This window comes from Symphalangus syndactylus, chromosome 3, assembly GCF_028878055.3.
Source record: "Symphalangus syndactylus isolate Jambi chromosome 3, NHGRI_mSymSyn1-v2.1_pri, whole genome shotgun sequence".
Lineage (NCBI taxonomy): Eukaryota > Metazoa > Chordata > Mammalia > Primates > Hylobatidae > Symphalangus > Symphalangus syndactylus.
Genome location: NC_072425.2, coordinates 43219128 through 43240769, shown reverse-complemented (window position 1 = coordinate 43240769; position 21642 = coordinate 43219128). Strand labels below are relative to the sequence as shown.

Sequence of the window (21642 nt, the reverse complement as noted above, 5' to 3'; positions counted from 1 at the left end):
TCTCTTTGCTGGCCATGGTACACGGGCCTTTATTTTAAGGCAAAGAAACAAGTTTAGAGAAGTGAAGTGATTTGTCAAAGGTCATGGAACTGGTTCGCAGCAGTGTCAGGACAAATATGATTAACACTATCCATTCAGCACCTACTATGTGTCAGGCACTTTGATGTACATTATCTCTATTCTTTATACCAAGCCAGAAACATAAAATATCTCAGTTTTGCAGTGTAGGGAAGTCAGGGAGGTTAAGCAATTTGTGTTCATGACATTTTGATGTGGATGTTTTGATACCATGGTTACTTTTACTTTTGCACCTATACCATGCTCCTTAAAAACAAACCATTTAAACTTCCATTTTTAAAACTACCTCATAACGAGGTTAATAGCTATCTTCACTCCATCCGTGCCCTATGGATCCATCTTTTAGTGGGTGAAGGTAAAGGCTGGGGGAGGATAGGAAAGGTCAAGAATGGACTGAAGGTCAGTTGGAGGCTGGTGGTTTCAGGAATAAGGTGAGGCAAAAGATCGGGAAAGTTCAGATATGGGGCACTGTTTCCTGCTGCGCACTTCCCCTGATAATAAAATCCCTGGAGAGTTTAATGATTTACTTTTGGACTGTTTCAAAATATGCTTCTCCTTTTCCCTATCCCATGCAATCAAGGTCTCTGGGTTCCAAGGTTAGAGCTTTCACTCTAATGTTTGGTTTCTTGCTTAGTATGTATTTGTTTCCCTCAGTACTCAATAACAACGGAGGAGATCCCTGGATTCAGCAAGAAAATCTTGTAACAATCAAGTAAGATATGCATTAAACTGAGGCTCAGAGAGGTTAGGTCATTTTCTCAAGGACATAGAGCTGCCTCCTCATAGTGATGGGAGAGCCAGGGTGGTCTGACTCCCAAGACCAAGGTCATTTAAGTGGACTTGATTGTACTTCTCTCTCCTCCCCAACAAGTGCAAGGGCATGGTCTCTCTCCCTGCAGGCTGGACCCCTGTCTGGAGGTGCAGAGGCTGCACACTCTCAGACGGTTGGGTTGCGGCCACTTTTCTGTGGCTGACTCCATCCCACATTCTTCTGCCCTTCCAGATCTACTCTCCACCTTTCTTCCTCCTGCTTTGTGCCCTGGGAAGTGGACCTCTCTGCACCATATCAACAGGCTCCCTTGGCTTGAGGTAGAAGATGCAAGGGTAGGAGGAGACCAAACTCAGGTATTTATTCCCTGGGTGTCTTCCAGGCAGGTCGCTGTGGGATGGCTGTACCCCTGGTCAAATGGCCATGGCTCTTAGAAAGCCCTCTCCCATTTCTCCCTGGGTTCTAGAAATGGCTCTCTTAATTCTTCCCTTTGAACCTAGATGTGTTAATGGCTCCCTCACTTCACCTGCCCTGGGAGACTGTAGTATCTTCACTGGTTTCCTTAAATCATACTTTTGCAAACAGTTTCTTTAAAATTCTCCTTTGATCATTGGAGTGTTCTATCTGCTTCCCACCAATACCACTGTTTCCTCTTTCTTCCTGACTAGTTCCATTTGGTAAAAAGTGCATTATTCAAACTATTATTTAAAGGAGGCTTGCAAAAAGAAAGAAGTTATCGTCTGGATGTGTCAGTAATCCCTTGAAGAATTTTAAAGGTTGCTAAACTGTGGTCTGCTGCCTTGCTTTCCTGGTTTGCGAATAAGCGATGTCATAAAACTCTCGCTCTGGAGCTCTTAAATTCACTTGGGGAGTAGAAAAAAATTACGTTGTTTTTTTTTTCTGCTGAGTCAAAAGAAAACGAAGGAAATTTACACCCTGCCATGTGTTTTCCCTAATGGCACTGATTGACAATGAGTCCACTGTGGGCAGAGGCACAGGTGTGCAGGGAGGACTGTGGGGAAACATCTGAGGTCAATTTAAAATTCCTCTTTGAAAATTGCCAGAGTCTGGTCGGCAGAATTGGACCTGCAATTTCCTAAGTGCCTCTGGGGAGCAGACAAAGCCCTGGAATTCACGAAAAAAAAAAGTGAGTTTATCTTCCAGAGAAACTGCGGCTAGATAGCTCTGGGGCTGCAAAGAGATGGAAGGTGAATAGGTCAAGGTTCTCACATTGGGCCAAGTATTAATGTCTAACTGCCAGAAATGGGGGAAAAAGGCACCTAGTGATTTTATTACTAAGTCATCATATAATTTGTTATCTAAACTAGAATTTTTTTCAGAGTGAAAGTGTTTAATTGCTGTATAGCAACAGACTTACACAGGAAATATAACTAGCCAAACGGTATGTAAGGTAAAAAGTAAACCGAAAAATGGAATCCTCAGGGATCAGGGGCACCTGTTGGGAGGGGAACCATCCAGAGTATATACCTTGTTCTTCCACACTGTGCCTTGCACTCCACCCCCTGAACAGGGAGAAGGAGGAGGGCCGTGTGTATGAGACCATCATTTTATTTACTCCACACGAGAGTCACTGATGAGATGAAGAAGCTAAAGCAGGGCTGGATTAAGGCACTCGCCAAAAGTAAGTTGGTGGTTGAAGCAGGCTTCAAGGAGGGCTTGTCTGATTTCAAAGCTAATCCCGGTTCCCTACACTAACAGAGCCCGGCAGTGTATGACATTTGAGGCAAAAGGGATGGCAAGCGAAGCATTAATAAGTATGCTTTCTCCTTCTGACCTTTTCTGGGAGAAAGTTAAGAAAAAAGTAGCAGCTGGAGACTTAGTGTATTGAGCAATGGGAAATCCAGCAGGCAGAGGGTCTTTGTGCAGAGGAGACCAAGCTCAGTCAATGAACTGAAGACTGGTTTTATGTTCTATCTTTAGGTTCTGTGAGGACAATCCTGAAATTCTGTCTTAGGTTGTTCAGAACAAAAATGTCACACAAGAATATGCATTGCTGTTTCAATGTACCCAGGTAAGCATCATTACAAAATAGTTTCCTATTCCATAGACCAGGATACACCATACAGCTGGCCACCATCCCTGAGGAAGAAGTGCTGTGTGTGTGTGTGTGTGTGTGTGTGTGTGTGTACCTCCTATCTCTACACACACTGATGTTACCAGAACTCTGCTATTTCTGTCTCTGAAGTTCTAGTAAGGGCACAACTTTCCTCCATTCTTATCATTCCTAGTTCTCTTTCAAATTTAGCTGACCTGGAATGTGGGCCCAGCATTGCCTTGACAAGCACAACTTGATCCTGATATTAGCCTCTTATTCAATGCTTCCAGCTGACTACATCTAGAATTTCCCAACTGCCATTCCCCTAAATTTGGCCTGTTAAAAACTGCAATGGAAAAAATTTTGCTGTATTTTAGATGCATCATCTCAACAGTTTATGGCTTTCACTGATACTTGTTTTTCAAAACATCTTTTTTTTTGGTCTATACTTAATTTGATTTTGTTTGAAATTGCTGATAAATCCATATAGCCCTGTAACATATATGGTGAAACCTAATAATCCTTAAGAACATGGGTAACTTTGTGGTTATCATATGTAGGAATATGCTCAATATTTGAAAAGCACTATCGAATTTCATTTTTACCACAATCCTATAAAGTATATATGACTATCTCCCCAGTTTGTAGAAGCTGAGCCTCAAAATGCTCAAATAACATGTCCTGGTATCACAGTTGGTAGAGCTGGGATTCAAATATAGAATTGTCTTCAAAGCCCATGTTTCTAACCATTACACTATACTGTATAGAATACTGAATATTCATATTTTAGGAAAATATTAAGGGAAGCCAGAATCACTGTATCAAAGCTGGGAGGACTTGCTTTGCAGACGATTAAATCAAAATACCTCATTGTGCAGATGGCTGGTGGTAGGTAGGATGAGAGAAGAAGCAGCTTTCAAAGTCTGCAGAGTGACAGTAGAAGTGGTTGGATGCTTATTCAACATATATTCTTCTGTCTCTTCCTTCCTAAGGAACCCTGCTTTTGTTTAGGCCTTCACACTTCGTGATTTGACCCTGTGTTTCAAGGGAGGCTGTGCAATTGCCAACGCTAGGGGATGAGTCATGATTGGCCTAATCCATCATGATGAACCCATTCCCTCACCAATGATAGGCTTAGGCATAGGCAGAAGATATAATTTTGGCCAATGAAATATGAGGAAATCTAATGGAGGGTATCTGGGAATATTTCTTCACTTTAAAAAGAGCCATAGAAAGACACCTGAAGATACCCTAATGTAGGGAGAGGAAGAATTAGTACTTCTATTATTTACTATTCACCATGCTGTGCTTCCATAAATGACCTCTTATTCTTAGAACAAAATGGGATGACAGGTTTTATCATATCCATTCATAGATGAGGAAACTCAGACTTAAGAGCAGTTAAGCAATTCAGCTGTTAATAGTAGAGACAGGATTCAAATCCAGAAATGTATGGCTTCCGATGTATCTTGTTTTAGGTTAGTTACTTTTACTTTGGAATAAATTTGACATAGGTTTATGTTAATAATTGTGTTGGTAAGTCTCCAATAGTGTGTTCCCTTCTGCGTGTCTGGGTAGAGTTAGGTTCTGAGTCTGCAGAGCCGTCTGTCCTTAGGTACTCCTCCACCTAGGAATCATATGGTCCCTCCAGCTGAAGTCTTGGTCAGATGATCCTCTGGAATGACAATAGCCTAGAAGCTTGCATGTGATCAGGGAGGTTAAAATCATTCAGTAATGCTGGCTTTGGGGACAGGATTGGGAGGCTCCTCTTCTCTTAATGCTTTGCTCTCCAATTTTTTAAATTAAAAATCTTTTTTGTAAAGATAGAGTCTCACTGCATTGCCCAGTCTGATCTTGAACTCCTGAGCTCAAATGATCTGCCTGCCTTGGCCTCCCAAAGCGCTGGAATTACAGGCATGAGCCACTGCACCCAGCCTTGTCTTGCTGTCAATTCTGAATCACTTGAAGATGTTGACTTGAGTCAGCTGTGGTCACAACAAATGACAGAAAACACCAAGTGATTGTTATTTGGCACAGGTTAGGCAACTGGTTTGTTTCCTTCCTTGGTTGAATTAACTGAATTGACTGGTGTAGGCACAAGTTCATTTCTTTTAGGAAACGCCATGCAAATCTCTCCAAACAAAGATAAAAATGTCTACCTTACAGGGTTGTAGTGAGAACCAAAGTTAATGTTCCTTGTACAGTTTCTATCACATGGTAGGAAACAGAACGTGCTAGCTCCCTAAGTCCCCATTTTCCTCTATGCTTCCTTCAAATGTTTGATCAATACAAAAGTTATCCAGAGGAGAAATGTTTTTGCATCTTGTAAACATTGCTAACTCTGTTACTCAATGCCATTTTTCAAAAAGAATTATTTTAGAATCTAGAACTAAAGATAGGTTAACTTCTTTTTCCAATTAAAAAAATTTCCAACCCATCTTATATTCCTTTTTGTAATGGCTTCCAGGATAATCAGAAGTAAATTTAATTATCAAGGGCATTGATCAGCTTGCATCTATCTATCTATCTATCTATCTATCATCTATCTATCTATCTACATTTTTATCCTTATCATCTAGATGTGTATCAGCTATCTGTATTAGTTCCCTAGGGCTGATGTAACAAATGTAAAAAACAGATTTCAGCTGGGAGTTTATAATATAAAGGATTCAGCTGAGCAAGTGTCAGAGGATGGAGTATTTGAGGAAGAGGTTGGCTTAGAACAACAGAAATTTAGCCAGGCGTGGTGGCTCATGCCTGTAATCCCACCACTTTGGGAGGCCGAGGCAGGTGGATGACAAGCTCAGGAGATCGAGATCATCCTGGCTAACACGGTGAAACCCCGTCTCTACTAAAAATACAAAAAAATTAGCCAGGTGTGGTGGTGGGCACCTGTAGTCCCAGCTACTCAGGAGGCTGAGGCAGGAGAATGGCGTGAACCTGGGAGGCGGAGCTTGCAATGAGCCGAGATCATGCCATTGCACTCCAGCCTGGGTTACAGCGTGAGACTCTGTCTCAAAAAAAAAAACCAACCAAACAAACAAACCAGAAATTTATTACCTCACAGCTTAGGAGGCCAAAAGTCTGAAATCAAGGTGTCAGCAGGGTTAGTTCCCTCTGGAGGCTCTGAGGGACAACGTGTTTTGTGCTTCTCTCCTAGCTTCTGAGGATTGCTGGCAATCTTTAGCATGTCCTTGGCTTGTAGCTGCATGCTTCAGTCTCTCCCTTTGTTGTCATGTGGACTTTTTCCCTGTGTGTCTCTCCACAGGGTCTCCTTACAAGGATACCCATAATTGAATTTAGGGCTCACTTGACTACGGTATGGCCTCATTTTAACTTCATTAAATACATTTTCAAAGACCCTATTTCCAAATAAGGTCACATTCTGAAGTTCTAGGTAGACATTAATTTTGGGGGGACACTATTTGTCCCAGTACACTACCAATTTCACTCCCGATGTATGCTTTTGCCTTCTGCTCCCCAATGTTTTCTCAGGTATGCTGTTCAATTTCTCTAATTCTTTATTCCACAATCACTTACTGAGTGCTGCTATATATGAGACACTGAGAATACAATTGTAAACAAAATCTTTGTCCCTCCCCAAGCTCTTACAGTTTAATGAAGGGACACACTAAAACAAAAACTCAATTAAGTATATTTTTTGAAAGAGTATGATTTATAAATTATGACAACTGCTATGAAATAATGTGAGATATATGAGATTATAAAGGGAGATATGATTCATATTGGTCTGGGATTATCAGAGTCTGAAGAAGGGAGATTTCAGCTGGGAGTTAATAATATAAAGGATTCAGCTGAGCAAGTGTCAGAGGATGGAGTATTTGAGGAAGAGGAGGCAACAGCCTGTGCAGGGAAGCCAGGAGGAAAGTGGCTGGGAGGTGGGCAGGGCCAGGTCCCACAGGGCATTGTGGGCCATGCCAACATTTCAGATTTTTGTCCCATTAACATGGGAGGCCACTGCAGGCTTCTAAGCAGAAGAATGATCTGCCATGTGGACAACAAATTTGAGGAGGCAGGAGTGAAAGCAGAGAGCTAGTTAGGAGACTTTTATAGTGGTCCAGGTGAAGAATGATGGCTTGGACTCGAGTGACAACAGTGGAGATGACAATAAATGGGCATATTCGAGGCATATTTTATAGAAGGAAAAGACATGGCTTGTTGATGAATGTGGAAGATGAGATGTGGGAAGCATTAAGGATCCTTGCCAGTTTCCAGAATGAGTGACTAGATGGCCAGAGGAGCCATTACCAAGATGTGAGGCACAGGAGGAAAAATAGATTTAGGAGGGAAGATCAAGTTTCAGCTTTTGACAAGTTAAATTTGAGATGCTGGAGGATATTCAAGTGGAGATGTCAAATAGGAAGGTGGATATATGGTCTGGAGCTCAGAAGAAGGGTCTGTGTTGAAATACAAATTTGGGAGTTCTTGGCAAATAGAGACTACTTGAAACCATTATTATTCACTTTAGGTGTTTTTTTTTTTTTTTTTTTAATTGTCAGGCTGACCTTGTTCAGGTATATTTGGCTCCTCTTTTAAATATCTGAGCCTGTGACTCTGGTTATACCTTCCAGTCTCCAATTTTAATCATCCAATTTCTGCCTTATTTTATAGGTTTCTTTCTAATTACATTGTAAAGTCAGAGTACTGCAATAGAAAGAGATTCTGATTATTTGTGTGCCTTGGGGAAACCACTGATTATCTCTAGGTATTCTTTTCCTAACTATAAAAGAAGGGAATTGATTGTTTTCAGTTTTAAAAATCTATGACTCTGTAATCTAAGAAGTACTCGCTAAGGTATGTCTATTTTTCTACATCCACGAAGGCTTTATCTTTAGGTGGTAACCATTGGTAAGTTAGCAATGTTTTGATTAGATTTTGCAGGATATTTTGAAGTACACATCATGTCTATCAATTAACGATTAAATCAAACACTGTTCATGTCAATCTCAGATACTATTGCTGTAATTCAGAACAGCATTTCTTCTGTACTTGTGGATAGAGGTTATGGGGGAATAGTAGAAATTTAGATATTTGCTCATCAAAATAGCATCACATTTAAATCTAAAACAAACCCACTTCCCTGTAAATTCCTATAGGAATGGACACTTTTTGGGCAAAGTAAAAAATAATCCAAATATTAGGTAAGAGTCTAGTAAACGCAATAACCTAGATGATGAGGCACAAGTAATAGCATTTCCTTATGTTCTCTGAGGTACAGCTATACAATGTGTCACCATTTTCAGCAGTCTTTCCATACCTCCGTGACAGCAAAACTTCTCTTGCCACAGGGAACCACCTTGTACCACTTGTCATGGAGCACATCCATAAACCCATGTGACTTGTATTGACTGATCAGCTCGGATATGTTGGAGGTCAATGGAGAGTTGGGTGGGAGGCCAATGCCGTATCCTAGGAGAAAATACAATCTTAGATGAGTTTTTTACACCCTTCCTGAGAGATTGCCACCACAGTACATACTTGTGTGATACTGCATTCAGACCTAAAAAAAGGGCGTGATGAGTTTTCATCAACTTTCTTTCAAAGCACTCAAAGACATTCCTCGTCATGATTACCCTTAAATCAGCTACATCTCTGGGTAGATGAATTGAATCGGAAAAGGAGAGGAATGGGCTGTGCACAGTGTATTAGTGAAAAATTTTAAGATCTTCTGCCTTTCCCATTAAGAGATTCCTTAGAGGTAATCTTTGAGGTCTTTATCAGGGCTAGGATTTCCTATCTACCTCTTCCAGAACCCCTCTTCTGAACCTTAAATACACAAAATTGGATTAATCTTAGTCTGTGGTTGATGACATTCTCTTATCAGCATTAAAGCATGACCCTCTCTTACTTTTTTAAATTTGTTTTTAATTTTTGAATAATGTAATAAGACCATGTGAATAAACAATACAGTATGAGAACTAAAACATCAACAGGAACTTATAAAAATCAGCTTAAATTGTCCAAAAATAAATAAGAAGTAATACCAAGTATTAGAGAAGATGAGGATCAATAAGATTATTTATATATTGCTTGCTGTAATGCAAACTGAAAATTGATACAATTGTTTTGGAAAGCAGTTTGGTATTATTTTGTATGGTTGAACATTTACATATTTTAAGACCAGCAATTCTGCTCCTGAGTCCATTCCCAAAGATCTCCGCCACAAGCATACCAGGAGATACGTACAAAAATGTTCTTAGAGGAACTGTTCATAATAGCAAAAATTGGAAACAACCCAAATTTTCTTTGACAAGAGAATGAGTAATGAAACTGTGGACTATTTGCATAGATGGAATATTACATAATCAAAACTATATGAACTAGAACTAGAGGCAACAATATGGATGACCTTAGTAATATGCCATTGAGTGAAAAAGGTCAGTTCCAGAAGATTACTTGCAGCATGAATTCATTGTGTAAATATTAAAACATTCAAAACCAAACAATATAAGTTTTAGGAATACATATATATGCATATATATGTGATAATACTTTTTTTTCTTTTTGAGACAGGGTCTTGCTCTGTTGCCCAGGCTGGAGTGCAGTGGTGCCATCATGGCTCACTGCAGCCTTGACCTCCTGGGCTCAAGTGATCCTCCCGGCTCAGCCCCCCAAGTAGCTGGAACCCAGGCACACACCACCACCCTGGCTAATTTTTGTATTTTTTGTTGAGATAGGGTCTCACCGTGTTGCCCAGGCTGGTCTTGAACTCCTGGACTCAACCAGTCCACTCACCTCAGCCTCTCAAAGTGATGGGATTACAGGTGTGAGCCACATGCCCAGCCTGTGATAATACTTATTATTTTTTTTAACAAAACAAAGGATATGATAAATGAAAGGGTGGTGGTAATGTAGGGCAAGGGAGCAAGGGGAAGGAATGAGGGAGGAACATAAAGATGGAGTTAATTTGTTGTCAGAGTTTTATTAGTCAGCTTAGACTCTGTATTCTCACACTGTGTGGCTTTACTTGCTTTCCAAAATGTTACTATACTGTTAATCTCTTTGATAAGCCATGTCAAAGAAGCGAATTAGCTACATTTTGTTTCAGTTATTGGACAGAACAGTAAAAAAAAAAAAAACCCCAAAGAGTTTTTTTTTTTTGCCTTCAACATGATTGAGGAAGAGAGATTAAAAATATAGTTCCTTTTTCGTGGATAAAGACTAAAAGATTGTCAAGCATCCAAAGTGGAAACAAATACCTCCTGTAATTATTCTATTTTACAATTCAATTTCAAGAACACCGATTTTTGTTCCTTTTTTTTTTTTTTGAGACAGTCTCAATCTTGGCTCAGCCTCCAGGGTTCACGCCATTCTCCTGCCTCAGCGTCCCAAGTAGCTGGGACTACAGGCGCCGGCCACCACGCCCGGCTAATTTTTTGTATTTTTAGTAGAGACGGGGTTTCACCATGTTAGCCAGGATGGTCTCGATCTCCTGAGCTTGTGATCCGCCGGCCTCAGCCTCCCAAAGTGCCAAGATTACATGCGTGAGCCACTGCGCCCGACCCTTTTGTTCCTTTTTTAATGCAGATACACAATCTTTTTCTTTAAAAAAAAAAAATTTGAGCTGTGTGTATAACCAATAAAAGAGATGAAATAACGCATAAAAAACTGAGTTTTAATGGATTGTATTTTTTTTCTCATAACATTATTTGTTCCTTAGCAATAGGGAGTCAAGAAAATGATGACAATGTCAAAAGCATGATTAGAATTTTCCATTCAAAGAGCTATTTTGAGTGCCTGTTTTATGCCTAGTAGTTTTGATTTGAAAGGCAGGACTGAAAACAAAAGAGTTCGGATGGGTAGCTTTTGATTCTGCTGATGTTATTATTAAATAACATTTTTAAATATAATGGGTAATTTATTAGAAGGAAGTAATCAGTTTTCTTTAGAAACATAATGAATGCTGTTGCCAATTCAACTGCACAAACATTTATTCAGGACTTATTTGCCCATCAGGCACAATACTAGGCACAAGCATATCATAATATTCACTGATTCACTGACTCACTCACACATTCATTTATTCATTCACTCATTCATTCATGCAACAAATATTCCCTGAGTAAATAGGCACCATGTTAAGTGGTCAGGACTTAGCAGTGACCAAGGTGGATATGGTCTCTGCTGTGATGGAATGTACACTCTACAGGGGAGACAGATATTAAACAAGACACAGCATAATTATTATTTCATTACAATTGAGATAGGCACCATAAGGGAGAACTGGGCCATATAAGAACAGAGTGTAGGAGGACTTGCTACTATCTGGTAGGAGTGGGTTGATGGTTAGGATAATTAGGCAGGTTTGCCGAATATCAGTGTGTTTTTCCTCCCTGGGTCAATAGTTTTCAACAACAACAACAACAACAACAACAGACTGTGGCACACAGCTGGCTTAAATCATCCTTGGATTCTAATAATAAGTACTAGGACATACTGGGCTCTACTGTGTGCCAAGCACTATTCCACATGTATCCCTACATGAACCCACGCCAGAATGTGTATTACTTGGAGACTTAAAGATTGAATAAATAGGCCGGGCTCAGTGGCTCATGCCTGTAATCCCAACAATTTGGGAGGCTGAGGCAGGTGGATCATGAGGTCAGGAGATCAAGACCATCCTGGCTAACACAGTGAAACCCCATCTCTACTAAAAATACGAAAAATTAGCTGGGCATGGTGGCAGGCACCTGTAGTCCCAGCTACTCGGGAGGCTGAGGCAGAAGAATGGCGTGAACCTGGGAGGTGGAGCTTGCAGTGAGCTGAGATTGCTCCACTGCACTCCAGCCTGGACTCCGTCTCAAAAAAAAAAAAAAGATTGAATGAATAAACTACCAAGGTCACACAGCTAGTAGTTGGCAAAGCTAGCATTTTAAAGTAGGTCCGTTTGATTCTAAAACCAATGCTCTTCCCACCATGTCCATTACAACATGTGACCATGTCAAGGAACTACTTATTTCTTTCCCTTTAATGCAGGCTCAACACTATATTCACATCGATGTAATGCCTTAAACCAGGTAATTCATTTAAAAAACACAATAATCTAAACTGTTGGTTTGTTTCTAGTAAACATAAATATACATTATTCACAGGCAGATTTTACTTAATAAACTTTTCAATAAGTTATGTAGAAATAGTGTGAGAACAGCTCTAACTTGTATATGATTATATATATGAGAAAATTCACTAGCAAGGACACTCACTAATTGTTTCTCCTAAAACCCTCTTAAAGCTAATCATTCCAACCCACATTAATGTAATCATGGCAGAATTGTTTTTCATTTGATAAGCACTTATTGCTCACCTATTCATCTATTGATTAATTCCATAAACATGTTTTGAGTGCTTATTCTGTGTCAGGCACTCCTTCCTATGTTATGGAGGTTACCAAGTTAAAGCAAACACAGAGTCTCTCCATAAGAAGCTTATGGTGGCATGAGTGAAATGAGCTATACATTAAAAAAAAAAAAACTACACAAATTGGTAGAAAGTTACTTGACTTTTCTTGGTAAAGAAAGATGAGTGAGGGCCGGGCGTGGTGGCTCACGCTTGTAATCCCAGCACTTTGGGAGGCTGAGGCGGGCGGATCACGAGGTCAGGAGATCGAGACCACGGTGAAACCCTGTCTCTACTACAAATACAAAAAAATTAGCCGGGCGTGGTGGCGGGCGCCTGTAGTCCCAGCTACTCGGAGAGGCTGAGGCAGGAGAATGGCGTGAACCCGGGAGGCGGAGCTTACAGTGAGCCAAGATTGCGCCACTGCACTCCAGCCTGGGCGACAGAGCGAGACTCCGTCTCAGAAAAAAAAAAAAAAAAAGAAAAGAAAGATGAGTGAGGCATAAATTCAAAAAAAGGTAAAATACAATGCCTAGGACACAATGAGGTCAGGCGAAGCTCCGTGAAAATTCAGAGGAACAAGAGATTGGCACCAGAGGAGAGGATGAAAGATGGCATCTTGAATTGGTTCTTGATCACGATATTTTTGGTAGATAAGACAAAAGTATATGATAAGAAAGTTTTAAATTCTTAATTTCAGACTTATAATAAATCTACATATTCTAAGAATAGAATTTTGGCACTACAACAAAAGTGTTAAGATTCCCTAATGAAAAAGCTATGTTGAAGTTTCAGAGACTTTTATAAAAATTGTTACACAAGAAATAATAAATATTATATCACTCCACTCGGTCATGTCTAGGTTAATTAGCAATCAGTTGCTAAAAACAGATTACTATCCCTTTAAAATTTCTATTTTAATACATGTATTGAATATTGATATTTTAATGATTTCTAGCAATAACAATCATTTTTAGCTAATGAAAACAAACTATGCATATGGAATGATGGGAAAAATAGGAAAATAAATTATGTGATGAGAAGAGTTATTTGTTAAAAGAGATAAAAATCCATTTTATTCAAAAACATAAAATAATAAAACCTTGAGGGTTTTATTTCTGTCCCCATTTATAGTTGCTTTTCAAATTTGCTTGTGTTCATTGGTCAAAGAATTCTCATTTTTAAATTGCTGACTCAACTTGGCAGCCTGAGTTGCTTTCATTATTATTAGAAACGTGGCTTTGCAATAAAGACAGGGTTGACTATTTTGTGGTTGATGAATGAAGCAAAATGGAATCCTTCAACCCTAAAGATGAAGGCGTCAGGCATCCTGGAAATTGGATACAGCTTAATAGCCCAAGAGAACAATTTTCAGAATAGAATCCTGATCTCTTCACCATGGATAAATCAGCTTTATTCAGCTGAGAATGGTGGAAATATATTTTGGCTAGCAAATATATAGTTAGAAAATCATAGACTAAAGAATCTTCTGAAATGTGGTTGGAAAAGAGATGTTTTGAAAATAGTATCTCAGATAGGGTTAAAAAGGCTTCAGGGAGAAAGATTTATTCAATTTTGCAGTCTGTCCTTGGAATACCATATTTAGCTACTCTGGGACAATGGTTGAGAACATATTGTAATTGTCCCAACTATAAAGGTATTATAAAATGGGTTTCCCTTAGCCTCAGCACATCAAAGCGGGGAGAGAAATGTGTGGGAAAAGTTGAGACTTATGAAGACTATCCTGGAAGAATTTTACAGCTAATTGGTCTTAATGTATTAATCGATATACTATATAATAATAATTTGTTGAGCATTTCTTATGTGCCAAACAGGTTCCTACAGTGCATGCTTTATATGTATTACTTAATCCTCACAACAATTCTATCATAAATTTCCTATTCATCTTCCCACTATGCAGGTGAGGAACCTGAAGAGTAGATTAGATAACTTGCCAGTTAATAACAGCAATTTTATCCTAACCCAAGCACTCAGACTCTAGAGCTAGTGTTCCAAGCACTGTATTAAATAATTATTGGAAAGCAAGTAAAAGAACAAACTCAAAAGCAGGCAAAGGTCTTTGGCACAAAGGTCACACATCATTATTGTGCAGTTACATTACTCTTTCTCCTTGTTTGAGCTTTATTGTCAGCTAACTCCAATGCACAAATTGGAGACATGTATTCACTTATCTCAACACTTTTTTTTTCCCCTCTGCACACAATATGTGTTTGTGCCCCTGGTTTATGATATTTAATTCGACCAAAGGCTTTCCACATGCTTTCGAATCCTCAGTTGTTTTGGTTTGCTTTGCTATATACTCTGTACCAATGAGTACTCACGAAAGGGTTTCAAATTCAGTGTAGAGCCACTGTTTCTTATTTGCCTTACTTTTCCCTTTTAAGTCAAAATAAATGCAGAATGGTGAAGTTTGGAGAGATAGTTAATAGTTATCTTAGTCTGCTCAGGCTTCTATAACAAAATATCATAGACTGGGTGACTTAAAAACAAAAGAAATTTGTTTCTTATAGTTCTGGAGGCTGGAAAGTCCAAGATCAGGGCACTGGTAGTTTTGGTGTCTGGTGAGGGCCTGCTTTCTGGTTCATAGATGGTGCCGTGTAGCTAGGTCCTCACATGCTGAAAACGGTGAATGAGCTTCATTGAGCCTATTTCACAGGGGCACTAATTCCATTTTATTAGGGTGGAAACTTCATGACATAATGTCATCACCTTGGGGATTAGGTTTCAACATATGAACTTTGGGGAGGCACAAACATTCAGACCACAGCAGTAGTTACACTGAGTGTCACACATATGTACTGAGTGTGTTACTACTATATACAGTGACATTACATTCAGCATGAAGGAATCATTGCATTCTGTTTTCTCTCCTAAGTACATTTAAACATTTGGGAAAGTATAAGTACAAGCTATAAACTACCTAAGTGAGTGAATTAGGTACTTATTTCAAACCTAATTAGTTATTTCATAGGTAATACATCACTTATTACATTCATGTTATATGCCTAGCATTGTACTAGGCCCTGTGAAAGGATATGGGTAGGCATATAAAACATTCCTGTAACCTAAATGACCAAGTATTGCTCATAAACCACTTTGATGATTTTTTTATCCCTATACAGTCTAACCTAATAACCAAGCTCACATTGTAATAAGTTCAAGAAACTTAAATGTTGTCAAAGGATAGTGCATATTTTTAACAATTTAATTGAGAGAAATATTTTCTTAAAAATTCATGAAATTATTTCTCTCAATTAAATTGTTAAAAATATATGCTATCCTCTAATAACATTAAAGTTTCTCGAACTTATTAAAATGTGAGCTTTATTATTTAGACTGTAGGTGGCTCACGCCTGTAATCCCAGCATTTTGGGAGGCCAAGGCAGGAGGATCACTTGAGGCCAGGAGTTTGAGACCAGCCTGGACAACATGGTGAAACCCTGTCTCTACTAAAACTACAAAAATTAGCCAGGCGTGGTGGCGGGCACTTGTAGTCCCAGCTACCCTGGAGGCTGAAGCATGAGAATCGCTTGAACCTGGGAGGCAGAGGTTGCAGTGAGCTGAGATCGCGCCACTGTACTCCAGCCTGGACGATAGAGTGAGACTCAGTCTCAAAAAAAAAAAAAACAAAAAAAAACAGAACTTGTGAAATTCATATTTTTAAGAAAAGCAATCAAGACTTTGACTAGTATTTCTACCACATTGTTTTGTGTAATTTATACGTATCCTTTTGTATTTTACTGAGTTATGTTTTTGGGGTATGAACTTATTGTCAGAAGCAGAATTGAATTAAATTTTCTGATGTGTACCCTATCCATTTTGAGAATAACCTCACAATGATAACAATATTCTCTCAATTAAAACCTGCAGTATTCCTACTCTTTTGCAGGGAGGGCTTTTCCATGCACCATTTTGTGCCCATCTCCTTTGAAAACAATGTGATGTCTAGAGAAGATGGGAACTGCAAGACACTAAGTCTCAGGAACACAGATGGAAATGTAAACAGGAAACCAGTGGGGAGTTAATTGCGTGGCATCTGGGTGGCATCTGGCACCAGGGTCCAGCAGAGGCAAACAAGCCATCTTACCACTGTCTTTTGACAAGATAGAGTTGTCCCCTGAAGATAAAGGTGGAAAATGGAGCCCCTCATTCTTATGTTCTCTACCCATGATTCATTGTTAGTAGCTCCTAATGGCAGAAGGGATCTCAGTTCCCCACTGCATCTAGGACAGAAATAAAATGTAACATCCCCAGATGCCACAAAAAGGAGAAAATTTTCATTGTTACATAAAAATGGGATTATATACTGAATAATGTTGTTTATTTTTCTAGCTTTTTCTTTTTCTCCCTTTGCTATCTTAGACGGTAGTCTTAATAGAAGACCACTACTGCTAATTGCCTCTCTTTCTGAGTTCCATCCCTGCTTCAGGTGGGGGTGACTTTGCCTGGAGAGGGAACTGATTTCTGCTAGGAGAAGATGTGGAGAAATAGTCAGCTGTAACCTTCTCATTTATCATGAAAATGAAGACAGAGGTAAAAAATCTACTGATACATTTAGAGGAGACAGAGACCAACTGTGGTTGGGAAATTGAAATCAGAATAGTCTTGATATCCTAGTTAACATACAGGAAAGTATAGATTTCTGGAAATAGCAGTTGGGCACCCCCACGGGATTGTTTTAAGCTAAAGTGTTTTTCTGACAAGTGAGCATGGCTGTCTTGAGAGCCACATGTACTATCGGGGAAGGGAAGCTGGGAATTGGGAGAAGTGAAATTTGCTGGTTCAAACTATCAGCTCCATATATCAACCGTCATTCAGAATGAAAGATGCTCCTGACAAAGCAATCTTTCTTTGGTTCTGAAGTTCGATTGATTGGGTGATCACATTAGAAGGAAAAATTTGCTGCCAGTAGAGAAAAAGACCTGAGATCCCAAACAAGGATCCCAAGGTTTTGTTTGGGACCTTAAAGGGCATTAAACTATAGAATGAGTTTTTTTTCTACTTATTTTCCAACTAGTGGAAGAATACTTATTTAAGAACCATGAGCTTTAGATTTCAGTCCCAGCATTATCATCTAATTGTGCAATTATGAAAATGTTATGTAATGTCCCTGGGCTTTCTTGTTTATCAAATGAGTAGATTGGATTAGATCAATATTGGTGCCCTCCCAGTTGTAAAATGTAATCATTCCAGTTTTTCTGTCAGATTTGCTAGAGTATTTGGCTGTTAGAAAATACAGATTTCCCTGAATTTTGGAAGGCCAAGGCAGGAAGATCACTTGAGGCCAGGAGTTGGAGACAAGCTTGGGCAACATAGCACATAGCAACACCCCGCCACTAAACACACACACACACACACACACACACACACATACAGTACAGATTAAATTAAAATTTATTACACTGTGCCACCACTCCCAGCTATCTGAAGCAACATCATATGGGTAACAATGATTTTTTCCCCCTAACAATTGGGTAAATAAATATTTGTTGAATAGGTGAAAAATAAATTCCTAACTTCAGCAACTTAATAGCTAAGTGCTTATGAGTTGAAAATGAAAACAAGGGAAGATGAATAGCTCTTTGCTTCTGACTTTGGCATTTGTGACTTTCTAGGTTGGCAAACTGAGCACATCCCGAGTAAAAGTGAATAAAGAGTGACTGATTAATACCTTCTATGGCAAATGGCTTCCCCACAGTGAGAAGTTTGCAGTCAGCATCTATTGACACTTCATAATCCAGAAGGGCTTTGTCCATGATGAAGGCGTCTAGTTTCTCTGGATCATTCCTATATTTAAGACCAGAGGAGAAAAGTGAAAATGATTCATTAATGGGAAGGAAGCATGAAGGCTGACAGCCGGCTTTTGTTTAGGGGACAGAAACCTGGACACTAAGGGCCGCACAAGCTACCTAGGTGCTGACTTAACTGTCTTGGCTTCTCACTGACCTCTAGACTACAGACCAGGGGAGACAGGCACTCTTATACGAGAGCATGACATCTTTCCAATGGGTTTATCTACCAGCTCCTTTAATTACTTCTAAATTCCATCAGTAAAGCCAGAGCCACTCTGAATTGAATAGGAAGTGAATAGAGAAGGTTTATTCTTATTACACTATCAGAGTGACTTCTTGTTGTTAGGCATTGCATTCATTGTTCTCTATACCTTTTATCACTCAGAATGACTGTAATATAACAGATAAGGAAATTGAGGCTCAGAGGGTTGAAGTAACTTAAACCAAGTTACACAGCTAGTAAGTGTTGGGACCGGGTTCAAATGAAGGGTGAGTCTCAGCATAGGCCGAGCTTCCACCTACAAAGAGGGCAAGGAAGGAGAAGTTTTAAAAGGAAATAACTGTCTAAAATACATGCAACAACTTGTTTGTTTTCAGCCACTTCCAATTCTTTTTGGAAAGGTGAAAGGCATACATCCATTTAAGAAAGGATTTTCTATCAGCAAAAGTTTCAGAAAAACTCTTAGTCTAATTTGCTTTTATTGTGACTATGTCATGAGCCCATCCCTGGATATTGTTACCATGGAAATGGACTATTATTCTTATTGGCTAGGTGGTGTCAACTGGAGCCAGGGGTGGGGTTCACCGCATATAAATCAGTGAGAGTAGAAGAGGGATGAAGAAATGCAGGATGCTGTGACCAAAAAGAGGGAATGTATTCTGTGAAGACCAGAAAAGCAACCATTTTGTGCACTATATTAGCTCCCCAGTTAAAATGTAAGTTTCTTGAGAATAAGAACTCTGTATTACACTTCTTTCTATCTCATGCAATGACTACCTCAGTTCCTTTTTATTGTGTAGGTGTAGATATTTTTTTAAAATAAAAATATTTATTAATTTGAAAAAAAGAAAGGATTTTCTACCCTTAGAGTTGTCCAAACAGCTTTACAAAAAGAATAACTCTTTTCTATCCCTTCTGAACTCAGTCCTTTCTTTCTTAGATCCAGTGGTGAGGCTGTTCTAATTTTTAACACAGTGTGGCTTCTAAACAGAGGAGAATATGACTAGAATTCATAGAAAATCAAAAAGAGAAAGATATCCCTAGACACCCAGAAGATTCATCAGTGGGCAGGAAACACATCTTTACATGAATGGCTTTCTCTGGGTCATGTATAGACACATAGTCGGCAAGTCAGCTTCCCTTTTTGGTATCAATGACCATTGCTTTCTTATCCTACTCTTCAAATAAGTGAAATAGCCAATTTAAAATGCATCCCCTTTTCCAAGGGGTATCGGATTCAAGTTACAATGAGGCCCACATTTAACTTTAACCAAAATGAAGCACTTCCCAGCTCTACAGTAATGGGAAGCTGTAGAAAGTGTGGGGGATGTGGATTGTCTCCTAGGAGTTGATAAGGAATCTTAATGGAATCCTGGCAATAAAATAAAAATTGAGCTGAAAGCTGTTTCTCCAATCAAATTTCAACTGCCACAGTACCATAATGTACCTTGACAGCTACCTAGCAACAAGTTATCACTCGCCAATATTCCACAAATATTTGTGGTAGGAATATGACAATAAAAAAGATGAGGTTCATTTCATTTTTTTAAAACCAGTAATTCATAAAGCCTAATGTCTCTGGGATCCTTCCTTAAATAACTACTCTTGATTTTGGACTGCAAAGTGCAGATAGCTATGATAAATTTCAATTACCTGAAAAGGCAAAAAGCAGTCAGCTCTCAGACTCCCATGGGACCCTGAGTCACTGGTGAGGAAATGGCCAAGTGGGATCCAGGTACAAGTAGCTTCTAGATTGGCTGAATCACTGTTGTGGTTCACAGGGCCCCCAGTGGTTATTTCTTTTATAGAATCATGCCCTGTCTTTTCTTAAGCATTATTTAAAAATACATATCACACATCACAAGAAAACCAGTCACATATTAACATAATAAAAGGAATAAGCATTTTAATGGGAGTTAATTTTTTTGGAAAACTGTTAATGAGAAAGCAGGGCCCTGAGAGAGCAGAATTAAGTCCAGGAGAATTTTGATGGGAGAGGGAAAGGACAGGTTCAATATGTAGAAAACTTCCTTGCACAGGCAATGCTAGGGGTTGTGCCTTGTAGGTCAGAGCTCTGGGATGCCAGGGAGGTAACATGAAGACTGTGGTTGTGGGAAGTGGTGGCTAAGGGCACAGGAAATGACAAGGCCGAAAATGGAGAGTTAAGGTCCAGAGAGAAGAGGTGAGAGAGTATTAATTATAAACTCTGCCTAGATTCCAATTTCACCTCAATCAGTGAATTGCTTGGGGAGCTTGTTAAAATGAAGATTCTGATGTAGTAAGTTTGGGATGAGGCTGGAGTTGCTGCATTTCTAACTAGCTTTCAGATACCAACTGGAACATAGATGTCGCTGGAACATGGACTATTCTGCAAATATCAAGGGCCTACTCTTTCATCATCGTTCCTAGACTAGTCTGAAGCAGCAGTTGGATTCCACAGACCTGGTCCTAGTCTTGACTCTGCCACTTGCTAGTTGTATTACCAAGGAAAATTGATTTGTTTTGAGCCCTCATCTGTGGCTGCTTTCCTGAAGATTGCTTCTCTTCAGGCTAGGGCGGGGCCAGTGCTGGGCATGTGGGCCTTCTCAGATAAAGCTCCTGAGATACATGAATGCCCTGAGTGGAGTGGAACTGCTGGGGACTGCAGCAGTAGCTCATATCATCCTTTTCATACTGTCAGCAGAGCCTAGTTTGTCTGCTATTTCTGTTGAGCTGGAAGCCATTGCTACCCTGACATCTTATTCTTTCTCTCAACCGTAAATTCGCCTGAAGAAGAGAACACACAAGAAGATCTGGGAGGCAAAGGGATTCTAAACTTCATGTCAGAGAGAGACTGTAATGTGTTGATGTTCTTGCAAAATTAAAAGTGGCATTTCATAATACTTATACATCATATGTTATTTTGCAAATATGAGAGAACAAGGCTTTTTCTCTAAGCTATAGCTAAAAGTCCATAAAATTTTTAAAGTGGCCTGTTTCTAAAGTTGTTGAGAAAGACAAAACCCTTATGTTCCATGAAATTATTTATTTATTTCTATTCTTTCTTAAAAAAGAATTTGAGGTGGCATGTCTTGCTGTCCATTAGGGAGATTATTGATGCTCACCATGGAGAAACCAGTTTCCTGATTCTGCACAATTCTAGGAATTGGAGGTGTGGATGTCTGTTATTATCTTGATTCCATCAAGCAGGAGGGAGAGGACTGCTCACCCTCATGCCTTCCTGTTTTTCAGGAACAATTCTTTCCCTTTTCTCAGAAAGACTAGACAGAGCAAACCCATCACTGCACCGTCTGCCTTTGTATTCAACTTCATTGAATTACAGGCTCTGATAATCTGCCATGGCAGTGTG

At 39.4% G+C, this 21642-nt stretch overlaps 1 protein-coding gene and 1 long non-coding RNA gene across 3 annotated transcripts in view; one reads left to right on the top strand and one right to left on the bottom strand.

Moving 5' to 3' along the window:
- GRIN3A (glutamate ionotropic receptor NMDA type subunit 3A) overlaps positions 1–21642 on the bottom strand; it is a 168579-nt gene that overhangs the window by 36118 nt on the left and 110819 nt on the right. Inside the window, exons 5-6 of the mRNA XM_055271635.2 lie at positions 17953–18068; positions 8182–8333 (exon numbers count right to left, since the gene is read on the bottom strand). Of these exons, the coding sequence (XP_055127610.1) occupies positions 8182–8333; positions 17953–18068 (268 nt within the window). The remainder of the gene's footprint in view (positions 1–8181; positions 8334–17952; positions 18069–21642) is intronic.
- Positions 1–21642, top strand: part of LOC129479090 (uncharacterized) — a 125169-nt gene that overhangs the window by 2222 nt on the left and 101305 nt on the right. For both annotated transcript variants that reach the window (XR_008656552.2, XR_008656551.2), the window contains exon 2: positions 2789–2879. This is a non-coding gene — a long non-coding RNA (uncharacterized lncRNA). The remainder of the gene's footprint in view (positions 1–2788; positions 2880–21642) is intronic.